This window comes from Embiotoca jacksoni, unplaced genomic scaffold (genome assembly GCF_022577435.1).
Source record: "Embiotoca jacksoni isolate LCO1_2020_lvr unplaced genomic scaffold, fEmbJac1.0.p SCAF_96, whole genome shotgun sequence".
Classification (NCBI taxonomy): Eukaryota; Metazoa; Chordata; class Actinopteri; family Embiotocidae; genus Embiotoca; species Embiotoca jacksoni.
Genome location: NW_027185454.1, coordinates 114564 through 135029, shown reverse-complemented (window position 1 = coordinate 135029; position 20466 = coordinate 114564). Strand labels below are relative to the sequence as shown.

Here is a 20466-nt window from a genome sequence, read left to right as displayed (position 1 = left end):
AATTTAAAAAAAGTAGTTGGAGCCAGATGTTTTCCAAAAAGTAGGAGTATGAAATTTGAATACAATAGTGACTTAAAGTGCCCTCGGAGACCACACCAGAGCCAATAGTCCATTCTCGGATAGTGTGCATTTCTGAAACCACCACATCTGTCTGGATTTACAAAACTATGAGAATGTCAAAATATGTCTGTGCAGAGCCGAAGCTATATTGCACCGGTTCCCCCTTTTGAAACAACTGTCCTTTAGTGCCCCATAACGGCTGCTGGCTGCATTGAGTTTGATCGAGCACATGTATATCCTCGAGGATTATTGGTACCCGTGATTGTCGATGTGGAGTCATCATATTTCCAGTATAGCCTATGTTTTGTCAACATTGAGCTTCACTGCCAACTTCTGAATTTTAAGATATATGGTATTCAGTAAGCCAAATGTCCTGTCTGTCGAAAGGTTAATGAAAAGTCATTTGTGGACCTGTGATCCTGATTTGTGAACCTTTCAAAAGTTATGGAAACAAGCTCACTACTTTAACCAAAGTGAAACTGTGAGTTACAACTGCATTGATAAGTCAATTAATCGATTAGTTGATCCACAGGAAAATAATCGACAGCCATTTTTTTAAACCATTTTTCTGGTTCAATTAGTCCTCATTTTTGTTACAGGCTGTTGGTTGTGAGTCGGCTGCAGCTTGGGCACTGTCTGTAATTCTTCAGGCAAGTTTTATGTGGGTTAGTGTCACATTTAAAAGTGTTTATTGATGTGAAACCAAAGAAAAGGTAACTTAACCATTTAGCATCTAAAAGGAATTGAGTGTGTCCACGGCCCACGACGCCTCTGAAATAAAAACAAAACAAGTTTTACACCCTCTTGTTCCAAATCAAACATGGTTACTCTGTGATGTTTAATCCTCACTACAAAATGTTTCATGTTTTCAAACTCTTAAGCTGAAAGTGTAAAGTTTCTCAGTGTGCCCCTGAATTCAGAGTTAAAACTGCGTACCTGTGTGTAGGATTTGTGACATCACAACTAGTATGGAGACTTATCTCGCTGTAATAGACCATTTAAACCAGCGTGATGAGGAAACTTGCACATTCATTTGTATATTCAACTAAGTAGGGGACATCTTGTAATCAAAATGAAAATGAAAATGAAAATGAAAATGAAAAATATTTGCATATTGAGAGAGGATTTTTAAGTAAGGGAGGAGTTTTATCTGTCATTTTCAACAATTAACCAGGCAATTTAAATTTTTCATGGAAAATCCTCCACGGTGAAGCACACATTCATACATCGTCAAACATGACTGGAAGGGACATTTAGAGTAATTTCTTTTCTGGAGTCATCACTTCCTCTTTAATCGACGTACTACTTAAGTTACTCTGGTTATGGAGAAAATAAAATTATACAATTGAAAAATGTTATTTCTACAACTATCATGACACATTCGTCACACATTTTCCCCAGAGTCTTTTGGCCCTTAAAATTGCCCTCGGGTGTTTGCACAGATTTGTGCAGCCTTTATAAATGCTTATCATCCTAAAAGAGACACCAGGCATAACTTTCCTCAGACAAATTCAACACGGAGCTAAAATATTTATATTTCAGCTGGCAGATGAAGTTTGATGCCAAAAGTAATGCAGTAAATCCTGCAGGGTATTTGGAAATATTTGCCTTAGCTGCGGTGAAATCTCATTTTATTTTCCTTAATCACTCCTTAATTGAGTTCTTACTTATTTTCATAAAACAGGATAACCAAAGCACACATGCCTAAAGTTATGTCGAAGTATTTCTGATGGTCGTTCCAGAAAGTTCCCCCCAAAAAAACAGTCTGAACGCCTCCTCCTGCTGCTTCCCTCTAGTGTGGGCAGCTGTCACTACATCCTACTGTTAAAAAACTACATTTCTATTCAAAGCACCTTGTAGGGATACACCGTTAATAGTATTAAAGCACTGGAAACAACCCATACAAATATAATCCAATATCACTTTTTGCTGTTCCTCTCTGTCAACACTGCTAGTTGTGCATTACTTGTTTGATTTATTGGGGACGTTGCAGAAAAATAATGCCAAAAAAGTATCTGTGCATCACTTTCCTAATCAACACAAATGTCACATATCATACATCATGTCATTTATATCATACAAAACAATGATGTGTTTTTCTGTTGTTTATAAACTCCTTAGAATTGCACTAGAATAACATGTTTACATATTGTTTTAATGCAGGAAACAATCAAGCAGGTCATTCTTCATAGTGCCTTTTATTACATGTCAGGTTTTATCGTTATCGTTATCTGGGGCTCAGTTGGGTTTTACACGATGCCAGCTCAACTGTTCCACCTAGAACAAGCAGCTGAGTTATTAGAGGCTCACCAAAATACCCCACTCTGTTCCTTTTTTTAGATTCTAATTTGGTTCTGCCGTGATTTATGTCTCGCATCTGAGGGGAGGTCAGGGAGGGCCGTGCGTCACTGTCGCTCTTAACATAGATGACAAATTTTTGGGGAGACATTTGGAGTTAATAAAGCAGAACTGAGTCAACAGGCAGACAGATTTGATAAAACAGGAGGGTCCTGGACAATCATACTTAGGACAAGACGGAGGTTTTCCCCCCTCGCAGGTGTAGACTTTCAGCTGACTTCCTCTGCAGGAAGGCAGCCAGTATGAACACACATGGTGCAGGGGCCATTTGGCACTTTAAGAGGGAATTGTCCCTGCCAACAACAGTAAGCCATGATAATGACTTTATAAAAAAAAAAAAAAATGCCAGTCTGATACATAGACCGAATATTCGGAGCAGAAAGTTGATAAAAGTTGAAAGAAAATTGTTAACATGTAAGAATATGAGCAGAAACACAGCTGTCAGCTTCAGGAGTGTTTGAAGCTTGTTTCCTGTTTGAAAGTTCAGAATCGTATCTCAACATACAGCACAGTACCTATCAAGATTTACTCCAGTCCTTCAGTGAGTCTTTGCACTAAAACATAGTCTTGAGCGCACTTTCCAGCACCCGCCAAAATGAAAAGTGGAGAGTGAATGCAGTTTGTGGTTCTGCAGCTTTGCCAAGCACATGCTGAGTTCTGTCTTTGTGGGCGTCAGTAGTCAATGTAAAAACAGAGTAGCTGCTTTTTTGTGCAATAGTTTTAGTAATGGATGTTTACACGTGTTTATAACATTTGATACTGAACCAACAGCTTTATGTTCCTAATTAATCAGAATATAAACAAGTCGGTAGTGCTTTCTAATCTTCACCGCAGAATCAACTCGATTAAAATGTCCAAGTTGTTTTGTGGTAATATTCCAACTTCTTTGGGAAATACCCAGCGAACCAGACGCAAACCTGACTCATCATCCACTGCTGCAGACACTACATACAAACTTTAGTTTTTTTTTTACCAACGCTCCATTTAATTTCCTTCCTTCCCTTTTTCTTTGTTCCTAATAATCGCAGACGGTACTAGAAAACATCAAAACATGTCTGCTAATGTGCAGATATGCACATTTTAAGACAGGTTATTTTAAATCGTATGACAGAAGTCCTGCCTTTTGCCACTTTGGGTATCAAATTTGGAAATATTGTATGACTACAGGATGATATTTCCCATTTTCTGACAACAATGGAGTAAATGGAAATTCTTATTTTGTGACAGTTTATTCAGTGACTGTCAAATTCCTGAGTGATGCATACTTTTGCAGACACAGGAAATTAATGCAGACGTGCATAACAATTCTAAGATGCATCAAAATACATGTTGAATACTATCATTGTAGTGAAAAATATTTTCACTAGTAAATGTCCTCCTTTTTAATCATATATGATGTAACACGTGTGGCACACTCTGGTGTATCCAGCACGCAGATACATGCTGTAGTAGTGGATTGAATTGTGATGCAGTATCAGACTCCATCAATAGAAAACGAATCAATTACTTAATGCACAAACTGCATGCCGGCACTGACTTTAAGCCTTCTTCATCTTCATCTCCCTCTCACAACAACAGGCTGTCAGCCATAGCGTGCCGGCACGGCTCCTCCCCAGCTGATCCTCTTTCCATTTGAGTAAAAGCCCTCAGTGTTCGACAGCGGGACGTGGATTCACCTTTTAATGCTCATCTACATTATCATGTGGAATCCACGTCATTAAAAGGCACATCTTACCTTCCTGTACATATTGCTGAAATCTCTGCAGTTCAATATGGACCACAGGCAAGTCATTTCAAAATAAAGTACCAAATCAGCACAAGATCTTCCTTCTGTATCACTGAATGTCTGCGTTTGGAACCAAACCATTCGTGTTCATATCAACACCATCTTTGGCACAAGCACAACGTTGCTCTCTCTCACAGCGTTACTCGTGTCAGGTGACCCAGCCTTTCCGAAATTCGCATGACATTGATTTATCGCTGTAAATATAGCACTTCCTTGGGAATATCACATCAAGCAGGAAACGGAGTGGTCAGAAGGTGTGTGAGATAATAGCGGTGGAAACAGTGAGCAACAGGACAAATAATAAAAAGATAGACATCTGTAACGAGGCAGGCGATATGAGACATATTACAGGGTGCTGATGTCGCCGGGATTAATCTCAGCCTGAAAAGCTTCAAACTTGTTTTGCATTTCGGTAATTCAAGTTTTAAGAGTTTATGTTTTATATTAATTTAACATGATATACAGAGGGGGGGGGAAGCACAAGAAATGATTATTACACCTGTGCTTTCCCTACAGTGACGAGTCAAAATGTCTGTCGTGGGACACGCAAGAGAGGCAACATCTGTTTAATTACAACCAGGTGTGTTCTTCTGTTGTGGCTGATTGGACCTCTGGTCAGTTTAATATTAGGTGGATTTACGTGAGGCCACCAAACTTCACGTTTATAATAATATTAATTATAAAGTTGTTCTATCTTCACAGGTTCCAATGACGTAACAGGAGACTGAGTTAGTCCTGAAGACAGCTTGAATTAGTGTTTCAGAGTAACTGAAAACATCTCAGCGGTTGTTGCATATCTGTGTGAAGCACTTAAGTGCAATTTGGAGAAACTTGTACTGATTTTGATGACACTTACTGCCTCGATTACATCAAACGTCAAAGTGAAATATTGCACTTTATATTTCACAACATTTAATTTGACTCTACTTGCAAAATGGGATATTTACGACTTTGTAAGAGGCTGCGGAGGTGAGAAGCATCACGCTGCTGGATAGAGATTTTGATGGAACAAGTAGAGGGAACAGAGACTGAGTCAGAAGACATCAGAGCTGTTGACAGGCCCAGCCGTCACTACTCTAAAATAGCCGTGCACCAGGACATCACACACACACGGTTGATTAAAAACAGTAGCATAGTAGTGAAGGGAATAGTGGAACGAAGGGCCCCAACAAGGGGCCCTCAAAGAGCCTGGATTTAAAAGTCTGTTTTTATCTGCAATTTTGAATGTTGTTGTCGTATTATTGTTATTATTATTATTATATATATGTTATTATTATGTCGGTATTATGATGAATCAACCCATTTTAAAGTGATATCAGGCGCTAATCTTGTGATTTACCATTTTAAATTTAGGCTTTCTGTGTTGTAGAGAGGCCTATTTGGATTTCTGAAGTTTTTAAATTGTACTTTTTCTGCCTCAACAATGCAGCAGACCGAGTTAAGCGCTTGTTGCAAACTACTTCTATTTTAATTCTCCAAAGAAAATATGATTCCACACTGAGATCCACTAAATCTCCAATGCAAATCGTGATTTTTCTAAAAACCTTTACACAGTTATTGCATGAGATTATAGCCTACCATGTGCTTTCTAAGCACAACCCCAATGAATACTGCAGCTGCAACATGTGTTTCTTCAGTTATTTGTACAGGCTGAGACAGTGGAGGCATTAAAAGGGGAAGTGGGGACTTGATGTGTAGTGCTCATATTTTTTCTGCTACCCCTCTGGTTAAAATGAGAAGCATTGCTGTTGCTCGCTCTTTAGCCTCCCCTGCTGATAATGACAAAGAGTGCACCTCTCTTCATGCAAGGGAAACTATATGTTAAAACAAAAAACACGTCCTTTACTGTCATGCGTAAATGAACCAAATATACCCCTCCAGGCTGAATGTTGTGCATCCACGTTGCTGCTGCCCCCGAAACATTATTTGCGCGTTGAAGATCAACAACAAACAGCTGAGGTCATTAAAGTCTCTGCTTGCTGTTCCGAGAAAGACTTCGGCGCGTCTAAATTACTGAATTATCACCACGCACGTGACACCAGCTCCGTAATTGATGAGAAGGCCTCGTCTGTTTACGGCGCTCGTGGTCGTGCTCGTTCTTGTTTAGGACTTTTTTTTTTATTATTATTTATTTATTTTTTTCGGTAACGCGTTCCAGCCCCTTGAAATATGACACCCCGTTGCCGTGGAAACAAAACAACTGCAGTTAACCAAATATGGACATGGGAAGCGACGCGTATACGGCAACCGCGTGTTGACGTCACGCACAGCACGCACTGCGCTGCCGCTGCCGCTGCCGCCGCTGGCTGCTGCCGCTGCCGCTGCCGCTGCTGCTGCTGCTGCTGATGGGGGAATCGGATTCCCCTGGCCGTGACAATAGTGGAGCAGAGAAGGAGCTGTGAATAAATAATTAACCTGCTGTTTCTGCTGTTCCCACCCATTTTAAACACGATTCAGTCGAGAGCGCTTTGTACTTTATGTAATCCTGAAGCCCAAAATAGGCACACTGACATCTTTATAGATGGATACTGAGCTGAAAATATATATTGTCACCTGATTTTTTTTATTTTTTTTTCTAAATGAGTTTCCTAAAGCTCTTATCACATGACATTTATCAGCAAATGGAGATTGAACAACTGTAATGAAATTATGGATATTTGAGTTTACTTTTTTTTTTTTTAGCCATTATATGTAGTTTAGAATTAATTCTGGACCTTGTAGCAGCTGAAAGCATGGTCCATTTAATGTTCTGGAGCTTTCAGTCATATTAAATGATCCACATTTTCAGATTTGAAAAGTGTTCAAATATTTGTTGTTTTTTTCTGAGCACTTTAAATACTTCTCATCTCCAATTTAACAATTCACCTCCGAAAAAATATGCAAGGTGACCGCAAGCTCCAGGACAGCTGCTCGATGAACCCTGTGGTGACACTGCTTATTTAAATGAATATTCCTAACTGAATGACAACACACAAGGCAAGAAATTATTTGTGGTTGTCTTACTTTATTTTATCATATTTTATTTCCAGCGTTATTTAATTTTTGATTTTTTTTTTTTTTTTTTGATAAGTAAAAAAATAAACTATGTCATAAAATACATCTCGATAAAATACATGGCATGGCATTTTTTCATGGAAAAAAAATCTGAAAAGAAATGTCAAGTCAGGTCAGGGGACACCTTTTACAGCAAGATGTTACACCTATATGCTACACATTAGTAACCCTCTATTTCACTTGTTACAACACAACTTTGTCAACAGTGTTACACATATATTAAGCTATTGAGTGTGATCTTACTTCACATCACAGGTAGATATTTTTTTTTTTTAAAACACACAATACCACCTCGTCTTGGATTACAGGATGACTCGTATTTGCATGCATTTTGGCACCAGCACAAATTCTCGTCTCACACAGTTGTCGCAACATTATGGAAGAATTCAACCCTGTTACAGTCACAGAAAACACATCATCTACACGACCTTTGATGTTTAGGTTTACACAACATCAAAACTCACACTACAAAGGATTATTTGAGTGAGATCGGAGCTTGCTGGCTGGTTGGACTACAAATACAGTATTGTTGCATAATTTTTTTTTGCATTCACAAGGCCAGAAGAGTTGGCGATTTAAGACTATCTTTCATTAACTCCGACGCACCGAGGCTGCCTTTGAAGCCCTCGCAGCCCTCAGCCAGTGAATCGATATCAGAGAAATTAAAAGAAAACGCTGTGCGGTAATTGCTACATGTGGGACTGGAACACATGACTGGTGTGCTCAAAGATTCAAGGTCGCTCGCCACAGACTTGTACAGGGTCTCCCAGTCGGAGAGGCAGAAGGGCCCGCTCAGGTCAATGTCAGGGACAGATGCAGCTGTCTCAGACGTCTCTGCCATCTCAAGGCTGGGCACCAAGTCATCGAGGTCGTCTCCTCTCAAGTCCTCCATGGCCTCCTCTTCTGCACTGGAACACAGGAGGATGTTGGAGTTTCCCAAAATGGCTGCAGCAGGGATGCATGGGACGTTGTCCATGTCTGGACCGATAGGAGCTTCACCAATTGTCATGTTGCTCTCTGGAGCTTTGCCATTCTCTAAGATGGACAGCAACTGCGGGGAGGTCGGAGGATCCTGCAGCATTGTGTTAGCATCATCTTCATGATCCTCCTCCCTGATATCATCATCATCATCATCATCATCATCATCATTTGCAGGGAGTTTGCAGGATGGTTTATGGGACACTAAGACATGCTCCAGCCTCTCCTTCTCCTTCAGCAGGTTGGCTATCTCAGACTGGAGGGCAGACTTCTCTTCTTCTAACGTGTCAGTTTCCTAAAGCCGGGAGGGAACAGAATCAGAAAGACTTTGCATGAGCAAAGCATGAGAACATCACAACCCCATGGTGCTCAGCAGTCACCTCTGCGTTGCTCTTATTTTGATCTTAGATGTCACATTGTGTATGTCTTCAGCTTTTGGGAGGCATGTGCATATACACGTGTGAATGCTCTCCGCATGATTTCATGAAGTACGGTACTCACAGCTTGAAGGGTGTCTATCAGCTCCCTCCGTCTGTTACGACACTTTGCTGCAGCAATTTTGTTCCTCTCCCTCCTGATCCTCCTCCTTTCCTCCTCCTCCTTGGAAGGCTAAAATCAATCAGAAACAGACAATTGACGTGCGCATCCTGCGAAATCTTGCCATATCGGCTCCTCAACGCCATTTCATTTGCCAAAAGAAAAGAACAGAACATGTTCTTTGTAGTGCTGGGAATACTGATCTGGCATACTCTCAGTTCAGGCGTTAAAATGCTGCACCACTGGCACGGTCTAGTCAGTCACGTGAACGCGCATTTTATGCAATTTCCTATCCCATTCTTGCTGCACCAATTAAACGTATTCCACTCAGTTGCTGTGTTGCTCCCTACAGTCATTTATTTAAACAACTCTTGGTAGCATCTGGGCTTCTATTTTTATTAGCAAAAAAACGGTTAATTGCATCTTCTTTCAAGCCCCTGATAAAATATCGCGATAGCTCAATTTTCACATTAACCTCTATTCGTGGGAAGAAGTCATGGGAGGAGTTTGGACATTATTGAGAAACAATATGTACCCCTCGACTGCTTGCTTGGCGTATTGATTGATTGGTTAATTAACTGACTATTTTAATCGGCTGCCTAGTAATTAAAACTGACATCTCAGTGTCATGCACCCTCCACCCGGCTCTCGTGCATACCTGCTCTTTCTGCCCTTTCCTGGTGCAGGATCTCGCTTTATTTGCACCTGCCGGGGAAGACGACTGGGTCGCGCCGTGAGTTTGGCTCTTTGCGCGGCCGGACGACGGAGAGGCAGATCTGATGACCGTCGGCTGCACCATCCACCTCAGTGCCGGCGATGTTGAGATTGCAGTCACAGTCGGAACAAAGGGGGCTGCTGCACTGGTCTCAGCATCCTGGGAAAAAAAAAAAAAAAAAAAAAAAAAACATCAGAGAGGACATGCATATGCAGTCAGACACTAATTTAGCGTATCAGATGAATGAGAAAGCACGTCAGCGGCTGACCTTTACCAGTGTTTAAATGGTACATCAATCATTTGGCTGAGGACTGTCAAAGAAGAAGCGAATCAATACTCTCAACAAATCTAGCAAAATCAGCTACACGTCATGTCGTCACATCCTTATCACTGATTGTGATTTTCACCATCATTCACTCTAAAATGAAAGGTCACGACGAACACTGTGTAAAGTACAATACAAACCATTCCCTTGAAATAAGACTGCACATTTCTGCGTTGTCTTAACGGGTTTTCTCCAGCTACACAAGACACTGTGGAGATTGCACAGGGTATGTGTTTCTATAGAATCATCCCCAGCACGGGACGGTAATCGTGTTACCGAAAACGCTGTCCGTGAAATTCACTTGAAAATGTGTGAAGAATTTAAGGAACCTGTTTTAGCCTTGTGCATCAATTATCCTGCAAGATTTCGTTCTGTGATGATGGATTTGGTTTCTGAGGACCAGGTCCGCTTTGTACCTTGGCGCTGTCCACTGATGATGAAAGCGAGTCAGGAGGATGCTGGCTGCACCCAGGGGTGTCCCCGCCAGGCGATGCTGTGCTACAGCTGGACGATGAGTCGAACTCAGTGCTGGAGTCTGGATGCATGTTTTCATCTAAAATCACAGCATAAAGAGGCAGAACAGTCGATCTATTCTAAGCAGAACACGGATGCCTGCACTTCTACTTATATTCCATCTGCTTGGTTCATAAATGGTAACTGTGCAGATAGTGGAGAGGCCCGCCTTTTATAGTGAGCTGGAATTTTATGAATGAAATCTGTGTGGTGAGACCGAACCATTTCACAGAGAGAGAAGTGGCAGGAAAAATGAGATAGCAGGTGTTTTCACAATTGAATATTTAAATCCCCGAGACGCCTGAATAATAACACTGAGCAATCATTTCGTTTTAACTTATTTTCTCGACTCTAATTTTTTTTAAAACGTGAGTATTTATTAAGTGACACCCCTGCCTGTGAAAGGTGCCCAATGCCATGAATGAACTACGTCACGTCATGTATGCAGCATCTGCATCATATACATTATGTTCCCGATAAATGTCCTCATATGTTCTCGACGTGTACTTTCATTACAATCGTGTATTAACAGTAACAGAAAGGTTTTAGCATGAAGGGAAGAGTTTGTAAATGCAATAAGCTATTGATAAATTGCTGTAAACAGTGTTTGTTTTTTTTGTTTTTTGTTTTTTACCCCTCTCTGTCCCCTCCAAACATTCCAGATTAGAACAATGTTGATGCAATAATTTCCCAACTTTTAATTGGATCCATATTTTTTTGAAATCCCCATTAATTTATTGCACAAAGCTTCCGGCACACGGTTTAATTATTTATAAACTACTAAATGAAGTGTCATCCATATAATCACATCGCCTTTCGCATGTCTGCATATGAGAAGAGAGAGCTCCAGCAACAGAACTGTCGCCGGAGTAAAGCAGCCAATCGCCGAATGGACCGGTCGAGCCATATATGGTGTTTCCGGGGAGCAGGGGCGCGCTGTGGCGCACGGGGGAGCGCGCCGGCGGACGTTTGGCGGTGTGCGTGTGGGTCCGCTCGCTCTCGGCCACAGAAGAAAGTGAAACATGCGAGAAAAAAGCTCGGCCGTCACGTGTTGCAGGCTATCCCATAACAGCGTCATTACCTGCGCATTGAATGCTCACTTTTAAAAAGACAATGACGGAGGACGAACCTCCACTTGACCCACCTTTACAGCCGGAATAGCTTCTACATGCAGATCTGTTAATCACAATGATGCATCATTCGAGAAGACACGATTGTTTCACTTACTGGCTGATTTTTTCCGGTAATAATTATCGATGACAGCATCACGGTTTTTTTTAATTCTCACGCAGACTAAGCAGTTGCGTTGATGCAATTAGTTGGCACCAATTATGTAGGCCAAGTCTTATTCCCGCACACAGCTCCCATAAGAAAGGGGGCTTGTAGTCTATAAACTGCATGCTATATTTAGGATTCAAATGACCTCACAAATCCACCGGATTGATGGGTGGTAAATGAAAAAAGGGGGCTCTCCTTTGCTCGGAGGGGCCGCGCTCCCGGCTGCTTCCCGGCAGTCCCGGCCCCCTCCCTCCCCCTTCTGGGCTCATTTACCAGCACGTCACATGCGGTGGTCGGCTCGAGTCCATTCAGTCGTCGGACGGCCCGAAGACCAGAAAGGGGGTTCAAAGGTCGGACACAACAACAGCCACCTCTCACCACAGCTCAAAGACTTTGTTTTCTTCGAAGCAATTTGAGCGTGAATGTGTGCACACAGGCTTGAGGTTATTTTTAGAGTCGGTGACATCAGCGTTCAAAGTTCACGTAAATTAGACGTTATTTTTGGTGAACTGTGCTGCTGTGAGTTGTCTAACGCCACTTTGGCTATGCAATGATTAAAAGTTAAAAAAAAACAACAACAATTAAACCACATTACAAATTGGTGCAAGTATATAACTCACTACTTTGCAAAATACTTCCCCCAAAATGTAAAAAAAAAAAAAAAAAAAAAGCATTTACACAAACTTTTTCTCCTTTGTGTTGCTGCAAACTATCTAATTGGATATTGGCCGAGTTATTTTTTTTTTCTCAATTAGCCTTATTTTATGGTCACCAACTAAATGAATGCGCTCAGGTATCATATGTGCTCTTAAACCGTCTATTAACTTCTGTTGGAAGAACACGAGCAATCACACAGTCAAACAGATAATCTCGGGTCAGCACGGCCTGGTTACAGAAGCTGCTGTTCTTGCCAACCAAGTCAAACAGAGTACTCAAACAATCCGCAGGGTAAACGGGTTGTTTGGTGTCCTGTTTCATTCCGCTGCTCCGCAGACAGGCACGGAGAGAGCGGGTCAGTCTGAGAGCAGCGGGACAGACAGAGGTCTCACTCCGCCGCTATTTCCGGAACCGCAGGTTTCGCTTCATTCCTTCCGTGCCGCTCCTCTGGCGGACGGTTTCGTGTTTTTTTTTTTTTTCGCACCCCTCTCGCAAACACAAACGATCTTCGTTGCTATGCAAAAATAAGGACGTCACTGACGCGAAGGGGCTGGGTGTTGCTAAGGCGACCAGGAATGTTCAACAAAACAAGAGCGCGGGAAATAGAACACGAGTCCTTTAACCCGAATTGATGCTCTTTGACACAATAGCACCATTATTAATGACATGTTAACGCTTGTATACGGATTTGTTTAATTTCCACAGTAGCATATTCTGCAGCCTGTTCACTTTTTAGGGGATCCTTTGTAAAGAGGGATTTCCTGGAAAGAGCCATAGGAATGAGAATAAAAGAGGAAACACTGTTGATGTAGCCTTGGATTTGACAAAATGCTTTGCCTATTGTCTTTTCCCATTTATAGCTTTTTTTTTTTTAAATATATATATATATATATATATAAATGAACAACAACAAAACAACTACCCGCAAAATGTTGCTGACACTTTGATTTTGTAGTGGGGTTGTTGTGCTAGTACTACTTTTTTTTTTTTTTTTGAATTAAAAGAAACAAAACTGTTGGATAATCCTTTGAAAAGCAATGTGAAGTCTCAGTGTTGACTCAATGTCAGACACTTTCACTCTTTATGTAAATCTCAAGGTTTGAGGCTTGAGGATTTCCTCTGAGGGGAATACCTTTATGAACAAGGTTGAGCTTGAGAAAAGCCCTCTGCTGTCCTGGAAAAGTACAAAGAACAAACCAGTTCTCAGCTTGCTCTGCAGATAAATACTCCCATGTCTAAATTACTCAGAAAAGATACGAACACCGCCTGAGGGTGTAAAACACACGTAAACACCTTTTGCTCTGACATGCGGTGTGGTGTTCCAGCTGTATGTTTGTATAGGTTTGTTTTGGATTGAACATTCCTGTGTATCCTGCCAATAATTTATTTCAAATAAACTGAAAAGATATAGTTGTTCCCCCAGCAGGCATCCAACAGAGTTATGAACATACATTTACATAATTTGTTTATCTTTAATCTGTACAGTTTATATAATTCTTAACTCTAATAATTAGCCTGGTCTTTACTTATTAGTAGGTTACATATAGGTTATGTGCGTGGCTCAAACTAAAAAAAAATATTGAATAACAGATTTCTAACAACATTTTCTGAGACCGCAGCAAATTAAGGTATAAAATTTGGTTAAAGTCTGCCACTTCAGCATCAGATCTGTAGGTGAACTATAAACTGCAGTACCAAATGACTGCTTGTCATCCTATGAGACTGTTGATATAAATAAAAATAAAAACATCTCAGTGAACTCTGTATATGGTTTTAAAAATACACCAGAAGTGCGTCAATTTCACACACTGAGTTCAGAGCAGACACATTTGCATGTTTAATTTCATCTTTGATCTACTGTGGTGTGGAGGATGCACTTCTGCTGACCATTATCCTCGTTTTTCAGTTTTCACAACAGCCTCTTGTGTTTGTTGGGTTTACGTAACGTCATGTCTCTGTCGCCCAATCTCGGATGGTGTATTTCCCATCAAGGTCCGCCCCTTTTTACAGGATGCACCATATATGGAATATTACGTATTGGGGATCCCGTTTCTGGAATATTCCATTTCTTGAAGACGATTTAAACCAACATTTCAAACTGTTACCTTTCACCGTTAAACGGGACAAGTAAGCACATTCAAATATTAGTGTATTTAAAAAAAAAAAAAAAAAAAGCAGAAGCAATATTTGGCTTTATTACCGCGTTGTTAGGACAGTTGTTTTGGTGTTTTCCTCCCCACAGTGTCGGGTGAGGGGCACTCCCCTTTGCCGACGTCATCCAACCGGTCCTTGTCTCTATAAAAGCGCTGCGAGCTCTCAGAGTTGGCATTCAAACTTTCAGTAGCAGCACCGAGACAAGACGAAACCGAGCAGGAGCAACGCTGCAAGAGTTTCTCACAAATTTGACCAAAGGGATTTCCTCATTATTACCCCTTAGGAGACTTTGGATCTTTCTACTGGTTCTTTGGGAACGATGATGTTCACCGCTTTCAACACGGAGTGCGATTCCTCCTCCCGCTGCAGCACCGCTTCCCCGTCCGGGGATAATGTGGGATATTATCCGTCCCCAGCTGGATCTTATTCTAGCATGGGATCTCCCCAGTCTCAGGTATGTCCAGTCAAATATTATTAACCCTCTATGACAATGCAGGCTGTGTGATATTTCAGCTCACTGTTGTTATAGCCTGCAAGGAAGAACTTCTTAAGATAAAGCTGATTTTAACAGTCATTAAATTAAGATGATAAACCTGAAGCATAAAGTTGGTAAATGATAAATATATATGCTGACTGACAAATAGGAATAGCCCATGTTAAGATGTGCTTGAAATAGGTTGACCTGCGCTGCAAGGCAATCTTCATTCATCCACCTGGAAACTCCATAGAGAGAGTGTAAACGTCATAGTTGACATCATAAGGATATTTTTAAACCAACCAGCTTTTTATAGACCCTCTGCTGCAACCCCTCCTGAAAGTATAGCAAATGTCCTGACGATCGTTGCTTTATTTCCTCCAGGATTTCACTGACCTGACAGCATCAAGTGCCTCCTTCATCCCCACTGTCACGGCCATTTCGACAACCCCGGACCTTCAGTGGATGGTCCAGCCTTTGATCTCGTCAGTGGCCCCATCTCACAGAGCTCCCCCCTACAGCTCAAGCCACAGCCCCGCCTACTCAAGACAGGCCATGAAGTCTGCAGCATCCAAGGCTCACAACTCAAAGAGAGGCAGAGCTGAACAGGTAATTAAAATCTGATCATTTTAAGAGTTACATAACAAGCAGAAACTTTCAATTTACCTTGAAATCATGGAGCCAGAGTATTAACTGCTTCTTCTATTATGCGCAGGTTACAGCTGAGGAGGAGGAGAAGAGAAAAATTCGCAGAGAGAGAAATAAGCAGGCAGCGGCTAAATGCCGCAACAGGAGGCGAGAGCTCACAGACACTCTGCAAGCTGTAAGTATCCCAACAGATTTACCATCATCACCGTAAATGTATTTATTTCCAGAGCTAATAGTAGTGTTATTCAACAGCTAAGTTAACGCCACCTCCTCTGTTTCTCTCTCCCTTCCAGGAAACTGATGAGCTTGAGGATGAGAAGTCCGGCCTGCAGAACGATATTGCCAATCTGCTGAAGGAGAAGGAGAGGCTTGAGTTCATTCTGGCTGCCCACCAGCCCATTTGCAAAATCCCCTCAGAGCTGGACATGGACTTCTCCGTGGTCTCCATCTCCCCCGCCCACTCCTGCCTCTCCGCCGCCGTGTCCTCCCAGCCACAGACCGCCGTCCCAGAGACATCCACTATCACTTCCAGCCAACCGACCTTCACCTCAACCTCCAACTCTATCTTCTCCGGCACCACCTCCGTCCTCTCCGGCGCCACGGTCAAGATGACAGACCTGGAGGCCTCCGTCCTGGAGGAGTCCCTGGATCTGTTGGCAAAGACGGAGATGGAGACGGTGCGGTCAGTGCCGGAGGTCGACCTGTCCAATTCCCTCTACACGAGTCAAGACTGGGAGCCCCTTCACGCCTCAGCCAACAACAATGACTTTGAGCCCCTGTGCACACCCGTAGTGACCTGCACCCCGGCCTGCACCACCTTCACGTCGTCATTTGTGTTTACCTTCCCAGAGGCGGAGACCTTCCCCACTTGCGGCATTGCCCACAGGAGAGGAAGTAGCAGCAACGACCAGTCCTCTGACTCCCTCAACTCACCGACCCTGCTGGCCCTCTAAAGACTCTTCCACAAACAATAATTCTTCCTTTCAAGCACATTTTCTTGATGTATAAGATAGATGTGCAGATCACAGGGCTACGGAAAGGACTTGTACCAGGAAGCATATTATTTATGATTTTATCCGCCTTTATCTTTACTTGCCTATTACACCAATGTAGCAAGTTAAAAAAAAGCATGTTTCAGCTAATGCCACTTAGTCGTTTTCTGAGTTTCTATATGATTTTACGGTGCTAGATAACAAAACTTGTTGTGTATTGATGTGCGTTCCGAGCAATAGTTAGTATTATAGTTTGTTTTCTGATTAATGGGATGTGAGAGTAATAGTGAGTTGTTTGTGAAACTTTAAAACTGACGTGCTTTGTCTTAACCATGGTCTAAGTGGTCTATATCGAAGTTTTCTGTGAAAACATTAGTGCTTTTAATTTATGAAATTTCAATTTATTTTTTTACAGAGTTAAAGACGAATGTTGTTTGTAAGATATGTAAATAAAACATAGTGATATTTCAATTCAATTATCTGCCTGGTTGAATCTGTGTTTCTCCTCCCAGCATATTCACACACATTTACATATATTGTCTGAGCAGATGTCGCCTGTAATGGTGGTTACCAAGGAGAATGATGTCTCAAATTGGCCTCTATATGGGATAGCAGTGTTTTTCCTGCACCTCCACTAGCTCTATTTATTGTTCCGTCTGTTGCCAAGGTTAACCATACGTCAGGGCTCCTACGTCAGTGCGTTCTTTCCATTTTTTTTGAATTTTGCAAGCCGTGCGCGGTGACGTCTTACTTCCGTGCCCAAATTTAGAATTCCATGAGGACTCGCTGCTGCTACTGTTGCTGCCAGCAGTCTGCCTGCAGAAACCAGACTGAGCACCGCGTTCAGACACCCTTTTCCGCTATATAAAAAAAAAAAAAAAAAAAAACACATACATGGGCTATCAGTCAGCGTTTTCTCTGCAGTGAATGTCGGTTTGACGGTTGGTTTGTCTGTTGGGAAAACGGAAACCTGCTGTCTGGCTTCCGTAATCGAGGCGATATGTCGTTGCAAGACCGCCGCTGCACACGTAGGCTGTCAGCGAAATCACGAAAAGGATCCGAAAGAAACGACGTGTTGGTGTAATTCGCCCCGGAAAATATAACCCCCACAATCTAGATTGTGACTTTACAGCACATTGCAAGAAAAAAAAAAAAAGAAGAATCGCCAGAAATAATTTATAAAGGCATAGACAGCAGTTTCGACTTAGTGCAAATGGATTTCGGCGTGCACACAGCAGAACATGAGGTGTAAAGTGGCTTTCTGCAAAGTGGTATTTTTATTCAGCCTGTTTCAACGCTGAGAATCTAAATGCTCCTCTTCTGGAGGCAAAGCAGGGCCACCGTCGCATCACCAAGTCTTGTTTGACGAAAAGGTCACATGTAAATACCTCATTTGAAAGATGGGGATGTAAAATTTGAATTGTCAAATAGCATATTTTCTGTTTCCGTTGGTTGTTTAAGCAATATAAATTATATTTGTCGGGAAAACACCTGGTCGCTGTATGTTTTTTCTCTCGTCTTTTCCATCTGAAGACAGTAAAGTTACTACAATTGGTGGATTAATGTCATTTCAAATGATTCTCTGTGATAATGTGACTCTTTTGGTGCTGGGATTAATGAAAATTAAGTATCGTTTTTCCATTAATGGCTTTATAAAGAAAGTATTCCATTTGTGCAACATTTGATTGCCTTGCAGTTTGTCATCAAACCGTTCCCATTTTTGCCCTCGACTTGTCATTCTCTAACCTCACTTGCTCATTTCAAAATGTATCAGTATTTCATTATCTAGGCTTACACTATAGTTGCAAGGCAGGTTGCCTAATGGCTTTACACAGGAAGTGCGTGGGGTGTGTGTTAGGGACATGATCGGTGGAAGACTACCACGGCACAATAAGTAACTAACTCTGACGTTTGAGCCTTTTCAGTGTGGTCACACCCTTTTGTGTAACACTCAGCTAAACATCAGTTAATCTGTTTCCTGTAGCAGACTCAGGCCTGCTCCTACAAAGTTCAATCAGAGACCAATCAAAGGATTAACATATTTGATGCAATTTGATGAACTGAAATTGCAAAACCGGAGCCCATTCTGCCTTATGCACACTTTTAAAAAGCTTGCGTGGAACCAGTTTTCACAGGCTTCTTCTTTTGTCCTCACACTGCTGTTGTATAAGAGCTTAATTCTGACTTATCTGTTTTCCTTTGCACTGAAGCAGAACCTCTTTTTCCTCAAAAAAGCTTCTATGTGCGACCATGCAGCGTCTAATAACTCTATCTATTAATACTTCTCCGCTGTGCCCAGGGAGATGGGGTAGCAGCAGAAATAGCAGGTGCCTATTGCTTCTTTTAACATCAGCATCAACAGCAGTAAAATTAGACCACTATGACGCCAACCTGCGTCGGTGCTGCAACCCAGGGGAGGAACAAGGCAGCGTACGCCTAATAGAAAGAAAAGAGGAAAGTGTAAGAGCCAGGCAACGGCAGGAGGAGGAGATGAGAAAGGGATGAGCATATGAGGAGGGAGGGAGACTGACAGAGATCCTTGTCTCGGTGTAATTGTGAACACAGGGATGATGAAACATCGCTTACATGCTACGACGCAGGAGCTCAGTTTGGCTCGGCTCCATATTCACAGAAACCCCCTTTCTTTTGTTTAAAGAGGATATGAAAGCTTTAAAAATCCTAAAGTCTTCCGCTTATGGCTCGGTCTGTCTGAGTGACAGTGATACCAATATTTAGTAGTGTATTTACAAAGACAACACTCAGTTTTAAAACTGTTCCTGACACGTTTGTTCCCTTGTTTTACTGTCATGAGTGCAGTGGTGCAAAGTAACTAAGTACATTTACTCAAGTAAAGAATAATTTTGAAATAATTGTACTTTATTTGAGTATTTTCATTTGATGCTACTTTATACTTCCACTCTACCATATTTCAGAGGGAAATCTTGTACTTTAAACTCCACTACATTTATTTGACAGCTTCACTTTCACATGAAGATTTTACACAATGGATCATTTTTTTTGGACAACCTTTTTGTCTTGTGACGTCTTCACTGACTTTAATCAGTGCGTAGTCAGCGTCACATTTCAAATGTCTGAGTTGTGAACTGCTCCATACTCCATCAATTACTAATTTTTCCCCTCTAAACGTCTTACATGTTTTTATTTCAATAAATGCTCAAAGGAGCCAACATATTCCCGAATATCAAAAATTAGAGTAAAAGACCAAAACATGGGAACAGATTTGTTGATCAGGACTTTGTTTTTTCTTCTTTCCTCTCCCAGTAATCATCTGATGACCACTCAGCTTTATCTACTGTCCCTGTTTTTAAAACTGGATTTAAAGTAGTTCAAACTAACTCCACTTGCAGAAGCTACAACAGTAACATGGTGCTGACACCTGTATTTCATAATCTATTGATGTCATATATAATAATCTGTCAACCAGGCACCAATCCAGTCTTCCCACTGTAATACTCTTCCTACATTTTGCTGCTCATACTTCTGTATTTTTACACTGCTGTTGTGGTACTTTTACTTAAGTAAAGGATCTGATTACTTCTTACACCACTGCATAAGCTCCAACAGAAGGACTCCATCTGACACAATGTAGATTTGTCATAATATTAAGTTTCTATGACACGGCTTGTGTATGACAAATAAAATTTAACTTTAAACTCAGTCTGTGCTGTTATCTGTGTGTGTCTGCTCTTTGTTGGTACTTTCAGTGTACAGAAGTGATAACAAGCATAACTCATACAGTGACAGCACGTTAGCTGAAGGGTGTGTAGACACTTGCGTCAGCAGGAATGCTCTTTTAAGGAAGTTTTATGCTCTGTGAAGTCATGCTGACATTCTAAAACAGTGGTAATAAAAAGGACAGTCAGCAAGATTATTGAAGACATTTCCAAGTGATTTACAGGCTGCATCTCACTCCTT

General features: G+C 41.5%; 2 protein-coding genes across 4 annotated transcripts; one reads left to right on the top strand and one right to left on the bottom strand.

Annotated features, from left to right (window-relative positions):
- Positions 1-6966: 6966 nt before the first annotated feature.
- LOC138193817 (protein c-Fos) lies at positions 6967-10454 on the bottom strand. Of its 3 annotated transcripts, none has more exons than XM_069142060.1 (4): positions 10230-10454; positions 9432-9647; positions 8738-8845; positions 6967-8531 (listed from the first exon to the last, which is right to left on the bottom strand). In XM_069142060.1, the coding sequence occupies exons 1-4, from the start codon at positions 10356-10358 to the stop codon at positions 7809-7811; spliced, it is 1176 nt and encodes a 391-aa protein (XP_068998161.1). In that variant the 5' UTR covers positions 10359-10454; the 3' UTR covers positions 6967-7808. The 3 variants fall into 3 exon arrangements, with proteins under 3 accessions (XP_068998161.1, XP_068998163.1, XP_068998162.1); XM_069142062.1 differs by lacking the exon at positions 10230-10454 and adding an exon at positions 10143-10200 and having other exon boundaries at positions 6968-8531; XM_069142061.1 differs by lacking the exon at positions 10230-10454 and adding an exon at positions 9757-9895 and having other exon boundaries at positions 6968-8531.
- A 4152-nt stretch (positions 10455-14606) lies between these two features.
- fosab (v-fos FBJ murine osteosarcoma viral oncogene homolog Ab) lies at positions 14607-17006 on the top strand. Its single transcript, XM_069142063.1, has 4 exons — positions 14607-14869; positions 15275-15499; positions 15606-15713; positions 15832-17006. The coding sequence occupies exons 1-4, from the start codon at positions 14735-14737 to the stop codon at positions 16489-16491; spliced, it is 1128 nt and encodes a 375-aa protein (XP_068998164.1). The 5' UTR covers positions 14607-14734; the 3' UTR covers positions 16492-17006.
- Positions 17007-20466: the final 3460 nt, after the last annotated feature.